The sequence below is a fragment of the Bubalus bubalis genome, chromosome 9 (genome assembly GCF_019923935.1).
Source record: "Bubalus bubalis isolate 160015118507 breed Murrah chromosome 9, NDDB_SH_1, whole genome shotgun sequence".
Taxonomy (NCBI): Eukaryota; Metazoa; Chordata; class Mammalia; order Artiodactyla; family Bovidae; genus Bubalus; species Bubalus bubalis.
The window spans coordinates 94,830,787-94,845,761 of record NC_059165.1 but is presented as its reverse complement, the minus strand read 5'-3'; the positions used below and the strand labels follow the sequence as shown (position 1 = coordinate 94,845,761).

Genomic DNA, 14,975 nt, shown 5'->3' with positions numbered 1-14,975 from the left:
TCCCACCTTGTAGAATCTACCCTCCCAGGGGCTGGGATTTCCAACTTGAGAAACACAGGGTGTTTGGTCTCCCTTGCCTGCACCCCCCTCCTTCAGTTCCTGTACAGTCTCAACTAGAGCAGTCCCCAGTCAGTATTGAAGAGTCAGTGGAAGGGTGCAAGCTGTGTTCTGGCTAAAGTCACTCTTGGGGGACCTCCGTGTCACATGCCTGGTGCCATGGAGGGCAGAGAAGATGAGCATGTAGCCCAGCCCAGGGTTCTCAAAGGCCAGGGCAGTACTGACCACACCTCCCTTGTTTTCTCCAGGGGATTTGGGCAGTGGGAGGATGCAGGAGTCCAGCTGCCCTTGGAGTGGGAGGAGCCAGCCCTTGGTGATGGTGGGGGGACGGTGGTGGGAGTCTTTTTTGGAGAGCTGGAGGGCAGGGGGAGGCTGGTTACCCAGGGCTGTGCAGGGCCGTTTAATCGCTTGACTTGCGCTTCAGCTTCTACATTTGACAAACGCTCTATCTTGGTGTCAGCCAGGCGCTGGGCTGTTACCTTTACTTAGGAGAAGCGTTTACCTCTCGGGAGACTTGAGCTGGAAGGTGACTCTCGAGGCCACTCTGAGCCATGGCCTCGGGAGACACCTCGACCCCATAGCCCGCCTGCGTCCATCACGTGTGTGGATGCAGACCAAGGAAAGCGCTAACTCTGCTATGTGTGGTAGCTGGCTCCGAGGACCACAGAGACCTGACCCAGGCCCTGAACCTCATCAAAGACATCATCTCACAAGTGGACGCCAGGGTCAGTGAGTGTGAGAAGGGCCAGCGCCTCAGGGAGATCGCAGGGAAGATGGACCTCAAGTCCTCCAGCAAGCTCAAAAATGGGCTGACCTTCCGCAAGGAGGACATGCTGCAGAGGCAGCTCCACCTGGAGGGCACCCTGTGCTGGAAGACCACCTCCGGGCGCCTGAAAGGTAAAGCCCTGCGCCGGCCGCCTCTGCTGGGCACCATCATGGCATAGTCAGCGCCATCTTGGATCAGTGGCACCATCTTGGGTTGGTGGATGTCATCCTGGGTTGGTGGTACCATATTAGAGTAGTAGGTGCCATCGTGCATCAGTGGTGCCATCTTGTATCAGTGGCACCACCTTGGAGTAATGGGTGCCATGTTGGATCAGTGGCACCATCTTGGAGTAGTGGGTGCCATCTTGGATTGGTGGTGCCATCTTGGAGTGGTGGGTGCCATCTTGGATCAGTGGCACCATCTTGGAGTAGTGGGTGCCATCTTGGATCGGTGGCTACCATCCTGGAGTGGTGGGTGCCATCTTGGATCAGTGGCACCATCTTGGAGTGGTGGGTGCCATCTTGGATCGGTGGCACCATCTTGGATCGGTGGCTACCATCCTGGAGTGGTGGGTGCCATCTTGGATTGGTGGCACCATCTTGGAGTGGTGGGTGCCATCTTGGATTGGTGGCACCATCTTGGAGTGATGGGTGCCATCTTGGATCAGTGTTACCACCTTGGAGTGGTGGGTGTAATGTTCGAGTAGTGGACGCTATCTTGGATCAGTGGCACCATTTTGGAGTGGTGGGTACCAGCTGACACAGAGCCACCACTTCACAGCTAAAGGATGGTTATATAGCGAGTCGGGAGGAGTGGAGAATCCGAGCAGGAGCAAGCTGGAAGTGGCTGCAGGGGCGCCCTCTGTCTCCAGTGATGGAGGTGGTATGGTACACACAGCAAGGGCCACCAGGTGAAGAGGGCACAGCGAGTCACCGACTCCTGAGCAGAAACCCAGCATATCATGACCCCCTGATTCAGCAGAGGCCTCAGAGTTCTAAACAACAGTAACAGGCCCCAGTGGGGGTAGAGGATGCGACGTGGGTGTCACCCCTGCTGCTTGGGGTGAGCTCCAAGCCCTCCTTTCAAGATCTGCTGTGCAGTTCCAAACCAGAGCTTGCTCAGGGCTCATCCTTGAGTGTCGTGTCCGTTCCATGAGCCTCTGGAAACACCCATCGCCTGTCCTTTGGCCTAAGCATCTTTAAAGATCTCTGGGGAAGTGTCACAGGTGGCCAGATGACAGAAAGTGTCTGTTCTCCATGTGAGCAGGTGAGCAGCGAGAAGATATGGTTTACAGCCAAGACCCACTATGTGCCCAGCACCAAGGCAGGTGGCCGAGGCCCTACCCCATGGGGCTCCAGCCGGTGGACAGACAGAAGTAAACAGGAAAACAGTGAAAAGCTCAGTACGTGCTTCAGAGGAACCCCGCAGGCTTCAGTGCAGGAGAATTCTGTAAGGGGAGGGTATCTAACTGGGGTGGGGTATCCTGAGCAAGCTCCCTGAGGAGGCGGTGTTTTCATTTCCCACAGCGCTAGTGCCGCTGTTAGAGACACAGCTTAGGATTCACACCCCTGTGTACCAGCTCTGCCGGGCGGTCACCTCACGATGTCCCCACAGGGACAGGGCTCCAAGCCTGCCACCACCAGGAAGCTCTGGCGCCTGGGGATGAGAGTATATCCGTGGCAGGAGGCAGGATGCAAGGGTCCAGGGGTTCGCTGTTAAATGTTGAAACCAGGAGAAGGGAGGGGAGGGGTCAAGTCAAAGCCGGGACACCCCCCGACACTGGGCTCCTGCAGAAGCATCATGGCACCGACTTAGCGCCACAGGGCCGAGGCCACCTGGGCTTCCGTCTGCCTGGCGGAATCCACACGGCCACGGGGACCCTGAAAGACATCTCCTTTCATGCTCTCCCTTTAGACGTCCTCGCAGTCCTGTTGACAGATGTGCTGCTGCTGCTCCAAGAAAAGGATCAGAAATACGTCTTTGCATCCGTGGTACGTGTCCTGTCCCTTCGCTACTCGAAACCTGCCCACATGGAGGCAGCTGAGGGGCAGGAGCAACCAGGGGGCTACCTCAGTGCTGGGGCAGGGGGGTAGCCCAAGAGCATGGTGGCTAGAGAAGCACACCCATATGTTACCCTGTTGTCCCAGGGCCAGAAGGTGCCAGCAAGGCAGGAGTAGACTTTGCCAAAACCAAGGTCCCGTGCAGTGGCCTGAGGGGGCCTCAGGGTCATGCCAAGGCTGCCCGGTCACCCCTGAGGATGCGGCTCAGGCAGCCGCCATCCTGTGAGCTGTGGCTGCGTTGGCCCCATGGCCCACTGGTCTGAGAACAGCCACATTGCAGGAGCTCTCCGCTGGGGAGGACTCGGAGTCAGTCTGGGGTCCATCCACCCCACCTGGCCCTCGTCTACCAGGGAGTTGGCCTCTTCCCCCTCTGGCCTGGGAGACCCATGAATACCCACTGCTGAGTCCCCCTGGAGAGGATGAGGGACTTTGTCACTCAACTCTGGAGTCTCATCCCTTTCCCAGAGACTTAAACTGGCTTCTCAAGAAGTTTCCAGAAGTGGGTTGCACTGTCACGCCCATGACCCCAGCAAGCGTCATGCGTGCTGTGTGTTCACTCCCACGAGGGCGACACCACGTCTGCTGCTCCCCAAGTCCCCCACCTGGCCACCCTCTGTGTGTGCCTGGATCCTGATCATCACCTCTGCTCAGAAAGACCCCAGTCCTGTTGGGTCAGGGCCACCCCCCTCAGCCCTCACTTCAACTTAATCACCCCTTTAACAACTGTCTCCATATACCCTCATGTTTTCTGAGGTTAGGACCTCGGCATATGGATTTAGCTAGGGTCAGTGGCGGCTAGAGACCAATTCAGCCCATAACAACCAGTTACAAGCGTGCCTTTTACTGGTCGTTCAGAGCACTGCCTCTTGGGGGATGCCCAGAGATTGGGAATACTGCTTGGCTCTGATTGTTTGGGACACAGGTTTAGGAGGAAGATGTGTTTGTTACCATAGACCACCAGCTGTTATATTGCTGAGTTTTGTACAGCGTTCATGCATTAGCGATCGTAAAACACCTTTTAAGCACATTGAACAGACACATGAAAAATGATGTGAGGATATCATCACCATAGTGCCTTTTTCCCCCTAGATGGAAAAACCTTTCTCCCTTGAATTGGAGGATAAGCGGGGTGCACGCCCCCACCCCCGTCCCCTTCCCCTCCAGCCCGCGGTTCCACAGCCTTGGGGCAGCAGCAGGTACAGGGTTACCCTCCCTGTTCCCCTCCCACCCGTGCAGGACTCCAAGCGCCCCGTCATCTCGCTGCAAAAGCTCATCGTGAGGGAGGTAGCCAACGAGGAGAAAGCCATGTTTCTGATCAGCGCCTCCCTGCACGGGCCCGAGATGTACGAGATCTACACCAGCTCGAAGGAAGACAGGAACACCTGGATGGCCCACATCCGGAGGGCCGTGGAGAGGTGAGGGGCCGGGCGGGCCTTCCCACCCACCATGGCTGCACCCTCGGCTGTGTTGTTGTTGCTCAGTCACTCAGTCCTGTATGACTCTTTGCGACCCCCTGGACTGCAGCCCACCAGGCTCTGTCTGTGGGATTTCCCAGGCAAGAATACTGGAGTGGGTTGCCATTTCCTTCTCCAGGTCATCCTCCCGACCCAGGGATCGAACCCCCATCTCCTGCATTGGCAGGCGGGTTCTTTACCACTGAGCCACCAGGGAAGCCCTTGGCTTCGGCAGCTGGCAAGTTGGCAGACGCCTAGAAGTGCCCGTGAGGTGCTGGGGTTGCAGGCATGTGGAAGACCCCTGTGCTTTGCCCCTCCCTCTCATTCCACCTCGGTGCTCTGTCCATCCCTCATCTGAGGGCAGACAGACAGCCCCACTGGGCTCCTTCCGACATGACTAACTGCATGTCTCTGGGACAGGGATGCAGGGTTGGCAGCTCTAATCTTCTGTATTGGTGGGCTGTCCCCCTCCCACGAAGGGGGCTGTTCTTCCCCCTCCAACCACAGACCCCAGCCCTGTGGCTCCGTGTGATGCCTGGCTCATGGTCCTCAGATGGGGCCGGGGGTCTGGCCCCCATGCCCAGCCTGCTGCCTCTCTTTATACCGAGGAGCTTCCCTTAGTCTGCTCAGCCTCCCCTCAGTGCTCAGCTTCAGCTCTGCTGGGCTGGCAGCCTCCCGTACCTGGGAGGCCCCAGGGAATGAATTGCCCCAAATAGTGTCCAGGTATTTAAACCGTGTGGCCGGTTGTTTCCCAACACCTGGAGGCTGGATGCACGCTGATGGCTGTGTCTCCCCCTCAAGGTTGGCCGCTAACAAGCTACGTCTCTCAGCACATCAGAGATGCTTTTTGCAGTGGCTTCTCCAGGTGGACCTCCGCCAGTTCAGAGGCAGCCGGTCCCTGGGGTGTGCTCACCCGTCCGTCCCCTCTCCCTGCAGCTGCCCAGACGAGGAGGAAGGGCCCTTCAGTGAGGCCGAAGAGGAAAAGAAGGTGGTCGAGACGCGTGCTGTGAGACTGAGGGACTTCCAAGGTGAGGGGGGAGGGAATCAGTCCGACCTCCACACCCATGACCCAGCCCTCACCTGGTGACATGGCCCCGGGAGCCCTCCTGGGCCCAGTGGTGGCCCTTCCCTTCTGTCCCATGAGGGCTGGCCATGGAGCGGATCACTGCCCACACATCCAGGGCTTGAACTGTGGGATGGCCCTTGCCCTGGGGTAGTGATCTTCCAGGGAGCGTGTGGGAAAGGGATTGGGGGGCTCTGGGGTTCCTCCTGGGGTCCTCGCTCAGGAAGGGACTCGATGTGGTATCCCACGTCAAGTGCGTCAGACCCTCCAGGTCCCTGTGAGAGCTGGGACCCCCACGGCCTCCTCCTGAAGTCGAGTGGATTCAGGCCATCCTGGTTTTGCAACCAGCCACACTGGCTTCCTCTTCCATCTGGATATTTTTTTAACTACGTTATCAAACTGTATTCCACATACCACACAGGTCACCCATTCACAACATGCCATGCAGTGGCTTTAGTCTATATCAAAAGGTGGTGCAACTATCCCGACAGTTTCAGGCTGTTTTCATCACCCCAGAAAGAAACCCCATCCCCATTAGCCATCACTCCCATTCTTTCTCCACCCCTAGACCCTGGGAACCTCTGTCCTACTGTCTGTCTGGGAATTTAGCTATTCCAGACATCTCTTATCAACAGGGACATTTGTCCCTTTGTGACGGGTTTATCTCACTGCATGATGTTTTCAAGGTTCATCTGCGCAACAGACTCTTTCCTTTTTTAAAGCTGAATAATATTCCATCTTATAGTTGGACCACATCATGCTTATTCTCCTCCCCAGTTTTCACAGCTTCCTGTGCAATTTCAGCGAGGTCATTGCCAAAAATAAGTCCAGGTACTTTGTGATCTCAGTCAATTCCCTTCTTCTCCCTCTCTTATCGTGATCTTTATATTCAACTTAGATAACATGGAAGCAGTAAGCACCTAAAGTTATGTAGTGTGTATTTTATTTCTCTGTGTGAGGAGAGGTGCACGTTGGAGGGTATTCAGGAATAAAATTATTCAAAAGAAGGGAAATCCCCTTGACCCCGAAAGTATCATGCTAACATACTGCTCATTTCACCCCCTCCTCACCTTGTATTCCTGCGAAGGGTAATTAATAAAGTACAGGCCTTGCCCAGACACATCTCCACAGACACCTCAGAGTCATCCAGGAATGTCTCGTTGTCACCCATTCCTGACGAGTCGTGGTGAATTAGAAATCGGTATCTTCTTCACTGAACTCTTCTTTCCCATCTTGGACCGAAAGCCAATCTCATCCTTCACACTGGAAGGTCAGGGACCCTCCCGTCAAAGCGAGGATCGAGACAGGGCCCCCACCGCCACCATTAGTATCTCCACCCTGGACTTTCCAGCCAGGGTAATAATGGGAAGACTCCGAAGTAAGAGATCACAGTTGCGGAAATTCCCTTGTGATCCAGTGGTTAGGACTCTACACTTCCACTGCCAAAGGCACAGGTTCAATCCCTGGTCGGGGAACTAAGCTTCCACAAGCCATTCTGCACAGCCAAAAAGAAAATGGAAAAAAAAAATCACAATTGGAAGGGAGGTGGCAGAATTATTTTTTGCAGGTGACAGGATTATCTGCCTAGGAAATCTGATAGAATCAACTGGAAAACTATTGGAAATGGTAAGAGAACTAAATAATTTAGCTAAATAGGATGTGTATGTGTATATATATATATATATTTATACTAGCAGTCATGTGAGAAAGTCTAGTAAAACAAGTCATAGTCACAGCAGCAAAAAAAGCTATAGGGACTTCCCTGGTGGTTCAGTGGTTAAGACTCCACACTTCCGTTGCAGGGGACTCGGGTTGATATCCTTGGTCAGGGACCTAAGATCCCACATGCTGTGAAATGTGGCCAGAAATAAAAATTTAAAAAGTATAAAACCCAGAGACTTGTAAGAAGGCTTTCAAGATTAGAAAACTAAGTCTTTAAAGGCTCTCAGTTTGTCCCAAACTAATAAATTTAGTCTGCTATGGCCCTGCCCACACTCCCACCATATTTGATCTTTTTATAATTGAGGGAAGCAAGCAGGAGGCAGGGCCACACCCTTGCCTTCCTCTCGGGAATTCTGGATGAAGGGAGTGGTCCAGGACAGGATGAGGGTCAGTGGGAACGCCGGAGGCCCTCCTGGCCCAGCGAGGCGTCATGACAGCCGGTTCCTGGGGGAAACCACCCCAGAGGAGGCTTACCGCCACCTCACGGCTGCCTTGCAGAGCGACTGAACAGGAAAGACCAGCAGATTGCACAGAGCCTGAGCGAGAAGCAGCAGATCTACCTGGAGATGGCCGAGATGAGCGGGCTCGAGGACCTCGCCCTGTCTCGGCTCCTCTTCCGGGGAGGGGACCCCCCCGAGAACCTGCAGGGAGAGCTGATTCTCAAGTCAGCCATGAGTGAGAGTGAGTAGCCACCAGCCCACCCCTGCAGCCCAGCCCCATCCTTCCTGGGGCCTCCCAGGGGACCCCAGGCCAGGCACACAGCCCTGTGTGGCCTACAAGCCACCCCATCCCCGCGTGCTTCTGTTCTGTTAGAGCTGGAAAGTCCCTGGACCAGTCAGTCGGGTGCCAGCCCCTCGCTGCAGACTCCAAGCACCATCTCACATTCACTCAATAAACACTCCCAGTGCCTGCCGAGCTCCAGGCCCCATGCTGGGCAGGGGGGATCTCAAATTGACTGAGATGATTCCTCTTTCTGATAAGTGGATCACTGATGCTCTCCCCAGAAAAAGAAACACATACAAGTTTGATGGGTCATTTTAGGGGCTCCTGGTCCCCGTAACTGAGGGGTGCTGGCCGATAAGCGGCCTGCTTCCCAGAGCCATCAGGGTCCTTGTGGAGCCCCTAGCATCTTCCACGTGGCTGCTGAGTCCTGTGCCAGGCCAGTGGGTTTGCCGGGCAGGATGGCCAGTGCTTGTCCAATCTGACAGCACAGCCAGGGCTGCTCTTCCATCAGCCGGCAAGACAGACAGGGCCCTGCCCTCCAGAACTTTCCATTAGAGTGAAGAGAACAGGCAGGAAGGGTTCCATGTGGATTCAGTCTTGCTCTCTCCAGCCAAGCCACCATCTCCGATGTCTGTAGTCACCACTGTTCCTGGGCCCTGAAACCCCCTCGTGTCTGGTGCCTCAGCCTAGAACATTCTCCCCACCCCTTCACCTGGCCAAAGTTTGTGTGTCCTCAAGCACCTTGTGTGACCACCCCTGCCCCCTCCCCTCAGGCCACCTCCTGTGTCTCCTGCCCATCTGTGTGACCGTCAGCACACAGGTAGTGGCCATGCTGAGTTCCCTCCCAGGCCCAGGGCCCCCCACCTCCCACCCCATGGTCCCCTGAGATCCCACCTCTCCTGTAGATTGGCATGTCCTAGGCACAGCACCTGTGCAGGGGGTGCCCAGGGTAGGGGGTAACCGATACCCTGTGAGGCCTCTGCCTGGGTCCCTGAATTTGGCTCTGAATGCGCAGGGCGGAGCCAGAGGGTGACTCAGCTCCCCTCCGTCCCCTTCCTTCCACAGTCGAAGACATCCAGAGTTTCATCTGCAGGCGGCTGGGCAACGCCTACAGCCAGGCAGAAGACGGGGGCAGTGCAGGCAGCCCAGGCAAGGGTAAATGGTGCTGCCACCTGCTGGGGACCCCGGAGCTCGGCGACCACGGGAGGGCGTGCCTTTCCACGGCATCTGGGCATTTGCTCTTCAGCATCTCTCTGCTGCTTCCCTCAACCTTCTGTAAACACCAGGGTCAGGTTTCTGGAACTTCCCGGGTTTTGTCAGTCATGTTCTGACAGCAGCACCCAGGCCAGTTTCTGCAGCCCAGGTTCCCTACCCAGCCAGGGGATGAGGTGGGGCCAGGAGCAGGGCAGGTGGGACCCGAGGCATCTCACGCGCCTGGCTTGGGGTTTCAGAAGGCAGTCTTCAGAACATGTGCAGCAGCGACCTCAGCCCCCGAAACTGGCAGGGCCTGGTGAGCAGCCTGGACTCGAAGCCTGGAGACACCCAGGGGGCCCCCGAGGAAGCCTCGAAGGTGGTACGTTGCCTCCTTGGGATGTGCCTGAGCTCAGTACAGAGTCAGCCCATATCCCTAGAATTATCCTCTGAGGCCGAACAGCCTGTGCTTGGTTTGTCTGGTTTTTCCCTCTTGGGGCAAATAGCAGCCAGTGCTACCCCACTCGGCAGTGACTAATCGTTAATGTGCAAACGGACATGCGGGTTCCTCTTGCAGTCCCCAGGAAGGGCGGGGTGGGAGGTGCACAGGCGGGAGGCAGGGGAGGGGACCCGCTCAGGGCAGTGGCCTCATCAGTAGGTGAGAGGTACTAGGCGGGGACCACCAGCTGGCAGTCTACACAGGTGTCCACCTTCCACGGATGTGACGTCACTGGCTGTTCCTCTCTTTGGCTCCTAAGACCCACCCTTGCCAAGCACTGGGCTCAGAGTCCCAGCTCTGGGCTCCTCGGAGCCTCGCACATGATGGGCCCACATCCCTGCACCCTCCTACCTCCCAGGAACCACCTTTCGCCCTTAATTCTCCAGACACCAAGGCTGGCACAAGTCAGATGAGCAGAGGGGGGGCCGGTCCCATGCTAAGGGGATGTCTCATCAATAATAAGTGGGTCCCACTCAAGCCGGATTGGCCTGTAAAAGCTCTGTGTGTTGATGCTGTCTCCCCAGGCAGAGTCACCAGGTGCAGACCCCAGCCCCCACCCACCTGCGGTCCTGGAGTTGGAGGTAAGTGAAGGTTTGTGTGTCCACGTCCCCACACCTACTCCCTGGGACCCAGCGGGGCTTCCTGCAGCGCCCAGAGGCCCTGCCCCTCTCTCCACAGCTCGTCCAGCGGATCCAGACGCTGTCCCAGCTGCTCCTCAGCCTCCAGGTACGGGGCCTTTGGGGAGCACAGCGGGCCACATGTGCCCTCCTCCTACAGGTTAAGGCTGGGGGCTGGAGGATGGCCGGGCTCTTCCTAAAGCCGGCCCTCCCCTCCCCTCCCCCAGGTGGTCATCGCCCAGCAGGACAGCTACGTGGAGATTCAGAAAGCAGCCATCCAGGAGCGCGAGAAGCAGTTCCGGCTGCAGTCGACACGCGGGAACCTGCTGCTGGAACAGGAGCGGCAGCGCAACTTTGAGAAGCAGCGGGAGGAGCTGGCAGGCGTGCAGAAGCTGCAGGGCCAGCTGCGGCTGGAGCAGCAACGCTGGGAGCGCGAGCGGGAGCAGCAGCGCCGGGAGCTGGACCAGGCCTCGGCGCGGCTGCAGCAGCGTGAGAGTGAGTTGCTGCGGCTGCAGGAGCGGCTGAACCAGGAGCGCGAGGAGCTGGAGCGCCAGCGCCAGGCCTACCAGCACGACCTGGAGCGGCTGCGCGAGGCCCAGCGCGCTGTGGAGCGGGAGCGCGAGCGCCTGGAGGTTCTGCGCCGGCTCAAGAAGCAGAACACAGCGCCCGGGGCGCTGCCGCCGGAGGCACTGGCGGAGGTGAGCACTGGCCTAACAGTGCCTGTGCCTGAGAGCCTGAGTGTGCACATGCGTGGGTGGGTGCGTGCCTGTGTTTTCAGGACAAGGGAGGAATGTTGACTCCATCAGGCCTGCACCAGGCTGTATGCCCAGATGGGACCCTCCGAGCTAAGAGGCTTCAGTTAAGCCACGCCGGGCCCAGGAGGTGGGCAGGCACGCCAGCTCCATCCAGCCTCCAAAACCCCACCCCCACCCTGGAGCCTGCAAAGTGTGGGGGCTGGTGCATGGCACCATGCTGATCCACAGGGCGTGGCCCCTCCTTGGTACCCCAAGAAGGGCTTCCAGCAGGAATAGCGTTGGGACGTGTCTTCTGTGGCTTTTTCAGACCCAGCCTCTAAGCCACACTCCCAGCTTCAATGGGAATGGGCTGGATGGATCCATGACCCTGACCAAAGCACCAGGGCCCCGACCCAACTCGCTGGTGTCCAGTGCGGGGTCTGAGTACACCGAGCGCCCTGAGGTGGCCCGCAGGGACAGCGCCCCGGCCAAGAGCGAAGTGCCCATCCAGCTGCTGAGTGCCACCAACCAGATCCAGAGGCAGGCAGCTGTGCAGCAGCAGATTCCCACCAAGTTGGCAGCCTCCACCAAGGGCGGAAAGGACAAGGGAGGCAAGAACCGGGGCTCCCAGCGCTGGGACAGCTCGGGTGAGTTGGGACTTCCTGGCACCCTCCTTCCCTCCCCTCACCTGGTGCCCTCCTGGCTCCTTACCTCTGGACCAGACACCGGCAGGAAACCCCAGCTGGTGATGGAGCTGAGGCTTGCCCCACACACACACAACCACCTACCCACCTCCAGAGACTTCAGAACTCAGTTCCTGTTCCCACCTTGGCCCTCAAAACTGGGATCAGACACAAGGGAGCACCTTGGTGATTCAGAAACGGGCCTCGGAAACCCCCGTGCAGAGGGGGAAAGTGTCCCCACTGAGTCCTCACCCCAGAGCCAGTGTTCCCCAGTAAGAAGGCCCTGGGGCCCTCCTGGGGAACAGGGCCCGGGTCCTAGGACCCCAGGCTGCAGCATCACAGAGCCTCTTGTCTGAAGATTGAACGAGTCCAGGGGCCCCCCGGTTCACCAGGGGTGTCTGCTCTGGGTTTTGTCAGTGAATTCGGGGCCTGCTGTCTGAGCGGCGTCCCTCCCTGGGAACCGGCACGGAGAAAGTGTGGGCGAGGAGTGGGGCGAGGCCCTGGGCCAAGGTCCAGGTGCTCCGGCACTGGCAGTGAGACTGCAGACTCCAGTATCTTCCACCCTCTTTCAGCCTCATTTGACCTGAGGCAGCCGCTGCTTCTCAACAAGCTCATGGGCAAAGAAGAGAACACCTCTCGGAACCGCCGCTCGCTGAGTCCCGTCCTGCCCAGCTCCACGCCCCACCAAGGTGAGCCAGCCGGCCCAGCCCCCTACCCCCTGGCACCCACAGTGCCTGGCTGATGCAGACACCCACCACCCCGTCTTTCTTCCAGACCCCAGCCTTCCAGCCCCAACCCCGGGCCCAGCCGACGTCCCCACCGAGTCCCTCCCCCTCAAGACCTGGGGGCCATCCTTCCCACCTGGGGCCCCATCCTCCACACCAGTCAACAAGGAAGAAACCGGCAAGGAAGACGTCATCTTCTTCTAGAGGGCATGGCTCAGGGTGCAGACCCCTCCCTGCACCGCCCACTCTTCATGCTCTGTGGCCCCACCCCACCCCCAACCCACCCTCTCCCCTTCCCACACAGGCCTCCTCTGACATCTGCCAGGACGGGGCAGGCAGAGCTGCCTGCTCTCTTGAGGCTGCTCGCTCTGAAGTATTAGCAGTGGTGCCTGGGCAACTTTGTAAACCTATTTTTTTAACATGAAAAGGAAAGTTTGTAATGGAAGGTTGAAGCAAAGCTAACCCACTGGAGCTGCCATCTGCCATCATAGCGCCCCATTCCAGCAGAGGAGAGTCCCACTCTGGGCTATCTTTCCAAGGTAGTGACCAGGGCCACCAGGAGACCCTGGAGTGAGCCACAATGGCACCAGAAGGGGCCTGATGGGGTTGGCTCTGTCCACAGAATCAGGCTGAAATGACTTCTAAAGCAGAGACACGAGTGGGTTCGTGGTGAACTTCTAGGCCAGGATGTGACCCCACCCAGGGGTGGCACACAGTTCACCCAGGACAGAGGGCCACAGGGCAGGCAGGGTGGTTGAAGGGGTTGGCCCATGGCATGCAGGTATGTCCTGCAGGTTCGGAATTTCATCCTGAAAGGGGCTGACCAGGAGGGGACAGACCACCGCTCATTTTAATCTGGTGGAGGTTTTTAAAACCCACTCTTGTCGAAGTTGGTGCTTTCCCAAAGCGCCTCTCAGACTCAACGCCTGGGAAGCCAAGCCCAGGGCTGGCGCATGCCTGAGGGTCCCAGCCCCGGATGGAGAGTCCTCTTCCCTGTGAGGTGGCCCCCAGCTGGCATCTCCAGTGGATGGGCAAATACTGAGGTGACACAGAGCAGTGGGAGCAGAGCTTGGAAGGGACCAGTGTGGCCTGGGCGGTCACTGTTGGCAGCAGGTGCAGATGGCGCCTCACAGGCACCCCACGTCCAGTGAGCTGTCGCACGATGCATCAGTCCCCAAGGAGGGCGAGGACCACCAGTCCAGCCTCGTGATGCAGCCGCAGTTCTTGGGGTGGTGCCGCGCGTGACAGTGGGCACACCCACATTCCAGCTCTGGCCAAGTGCAGGCTCGGGGCCAGGGAGCATTCCAGCCTTTTCCTGCACCCCAGACGCCCCTGCAGAACCCAGTATCCCGCCAAGCATTGGTGGGAAGACAGGGTCTGGGGTGGAGCAGGAGCCTGGGCACCACGGCCCACAGTGACAAGGAACTGACAGCAGTCCTGGAGTGCTCCAGAGGAGCAGCGGCCCCCTCCCCGGGACATGTCCGGCCACCCATGCCACGTCTGTAACCACTGTGTTTGGTCCTGAGACGCATCGGAGCACTTTAGAAAAGCTGACTTTACATTCCTGTCCTGTCGTGAAGAGGACATTCCTGGGCCCCGTGCCCCCACCCACGGGATCCTCTCACCCACCCAGGGGATTCCTGCAGGGATAAGTTCAACGCCACGTGGTGGGAATCGGCCACAGAGGCTTCTAGGTGGTGCCTGCAGCGGGGCAGCCCCATGGGCCCATCCCACCAGGACCCGGAGGCCACTCCCAGATACAACCCAGTCTCGTTTGTAAAGTTAGGAGTTGAGCAAACATTCCTACTTCCGTGGGGTCTGTGCACATCTTTGTTAATTGTGACCATGACCTGAGTCAACCCGACGATCCTTTTTTACAATGATAGCAGCCTCTCCTCGCCGGGGGTTATGTCTGAACTGCTCTAGAACTTAAGACCTGACTCTTGCAATAAACGTGTCTAGGGGGAGCTGAGCAGAGTCACTTTCTTTGGGATTTGGTTCTAGGACCACCTGCCCAAACTTCACTGCTGCAGTCTGCATGGCGGGGGGCAGCGGCACTCAGACCCTCTGTTTTGCTAGGACCTTGGGGAGCCCTGGACACCAGGCCCAAGGCCTGCTTGATGACCAGACTGTGATTCTCCACCTCTCCTAGGGGGGAGTGTAGGGAGGCAGGGACATGTCCCAGGCCAGTAACAGCCCTCACCCCCAGTCCCACTTGGCATCAGCTCTGACTAGTGACGGGATGGACCGCACAGACAACTCAGGCCAGGCAGCCTGCTCTGGTGCCCTTGAGGAAGCCCCAGACAGTGATTCCACCTGGACAGTCAAGGCTGGAGGCAGTGGCAGTGCTGAGGTGGCTGAGGGGGCCCCCCAGAGCATGGGTCCCCACACATTTAGGCTGCCCCCTGCACCATGGTCCTGGAATGTCAGCCTCCTCAACGAGGGGGGACCCTACTGGCTTCTGGACCTGTCAATCTCCCTCCTCAAAGGAGCCTAATTTGCCATACACATGTTCCCCCACATCCCATGAAAAAGCTGTCTCTGCCCTGGGGCTTGGTCCCCTGGAATCATCATCTTGCTTCACCCCAACCTATAACTGAGCTGCCAGCCCAGGGAAGGGCACCGGGCAGGGGGCACAGCCACATGACTGGCAGTGCCAGCAGCTGTATCCCAGCCCTGCT

General features: G+C 58.1%; 1 protein-coding gene across 5 annotated transcripts in view; it reads left to right on the top strand.

The window, feature by feature from the left end:
* The window catches only part of ARHGEF18 (Rho/Rac guanine nucleotide exchange factor 18), a 101,634-nt gene extending 87,373 nt beyond the window's left edge, over positions 1–14,261 (top strand). For 4 of the 5 annotated variants that reach the window (XM_006046792.4, XM_006046791.4, XM_006046793.4 and 1 more), the window contains 13 exons: positions 706–954; positions 2,738–2,814; positions 4,120–4,298; positions 5,274–5,365; positions 7,621–7,803; positions 8,911–9,000; positions 9,297–9,418; positions 10,060–10,116; positions 10,214–10,261; positions 10,380–10,850; positions 11,215–11,533; positions 12,142–12,258; positions 12,344–14,261. In XM_006046792.4, coding sequence (XP_006046854.4) covers positions 706–954; positions 2,738–2,814; positions 4,120–4,298; positions 5,274–5,365; positions 7,621–7,803; positions 8,911–9,000; positions 9,297–9,418; positions 10,060–10,116; positions 10,214–10,261; positions 10,380–10,850; positions 11,215–11,533; positions 12,142–12,258; positions 12,344–12,498 — 2,159 coding nt within the window. In that variant the 3' untranslated portion in view covers positions 12,499–14,261. The remainder of the gene's footprint in view (positions 1–705; positions 955–2,737; positions 2,815–4,119; positions 4,299–5,273; positions 5,366–7,620; positions 7,804–8,910; positions 9,001–9,296; positions 9,419–10,059; positions 10,117–10,213; positions 10,262–10,379; positions 10,851–11,214; positions 11,534–12,141; positions 12,259–12,343) is intronic. The other variant, XM_044948094.2, reaches the window with a different exon arrangement.
* Positions 14,262–14,975: the final 714 nt, after the last annotated feature.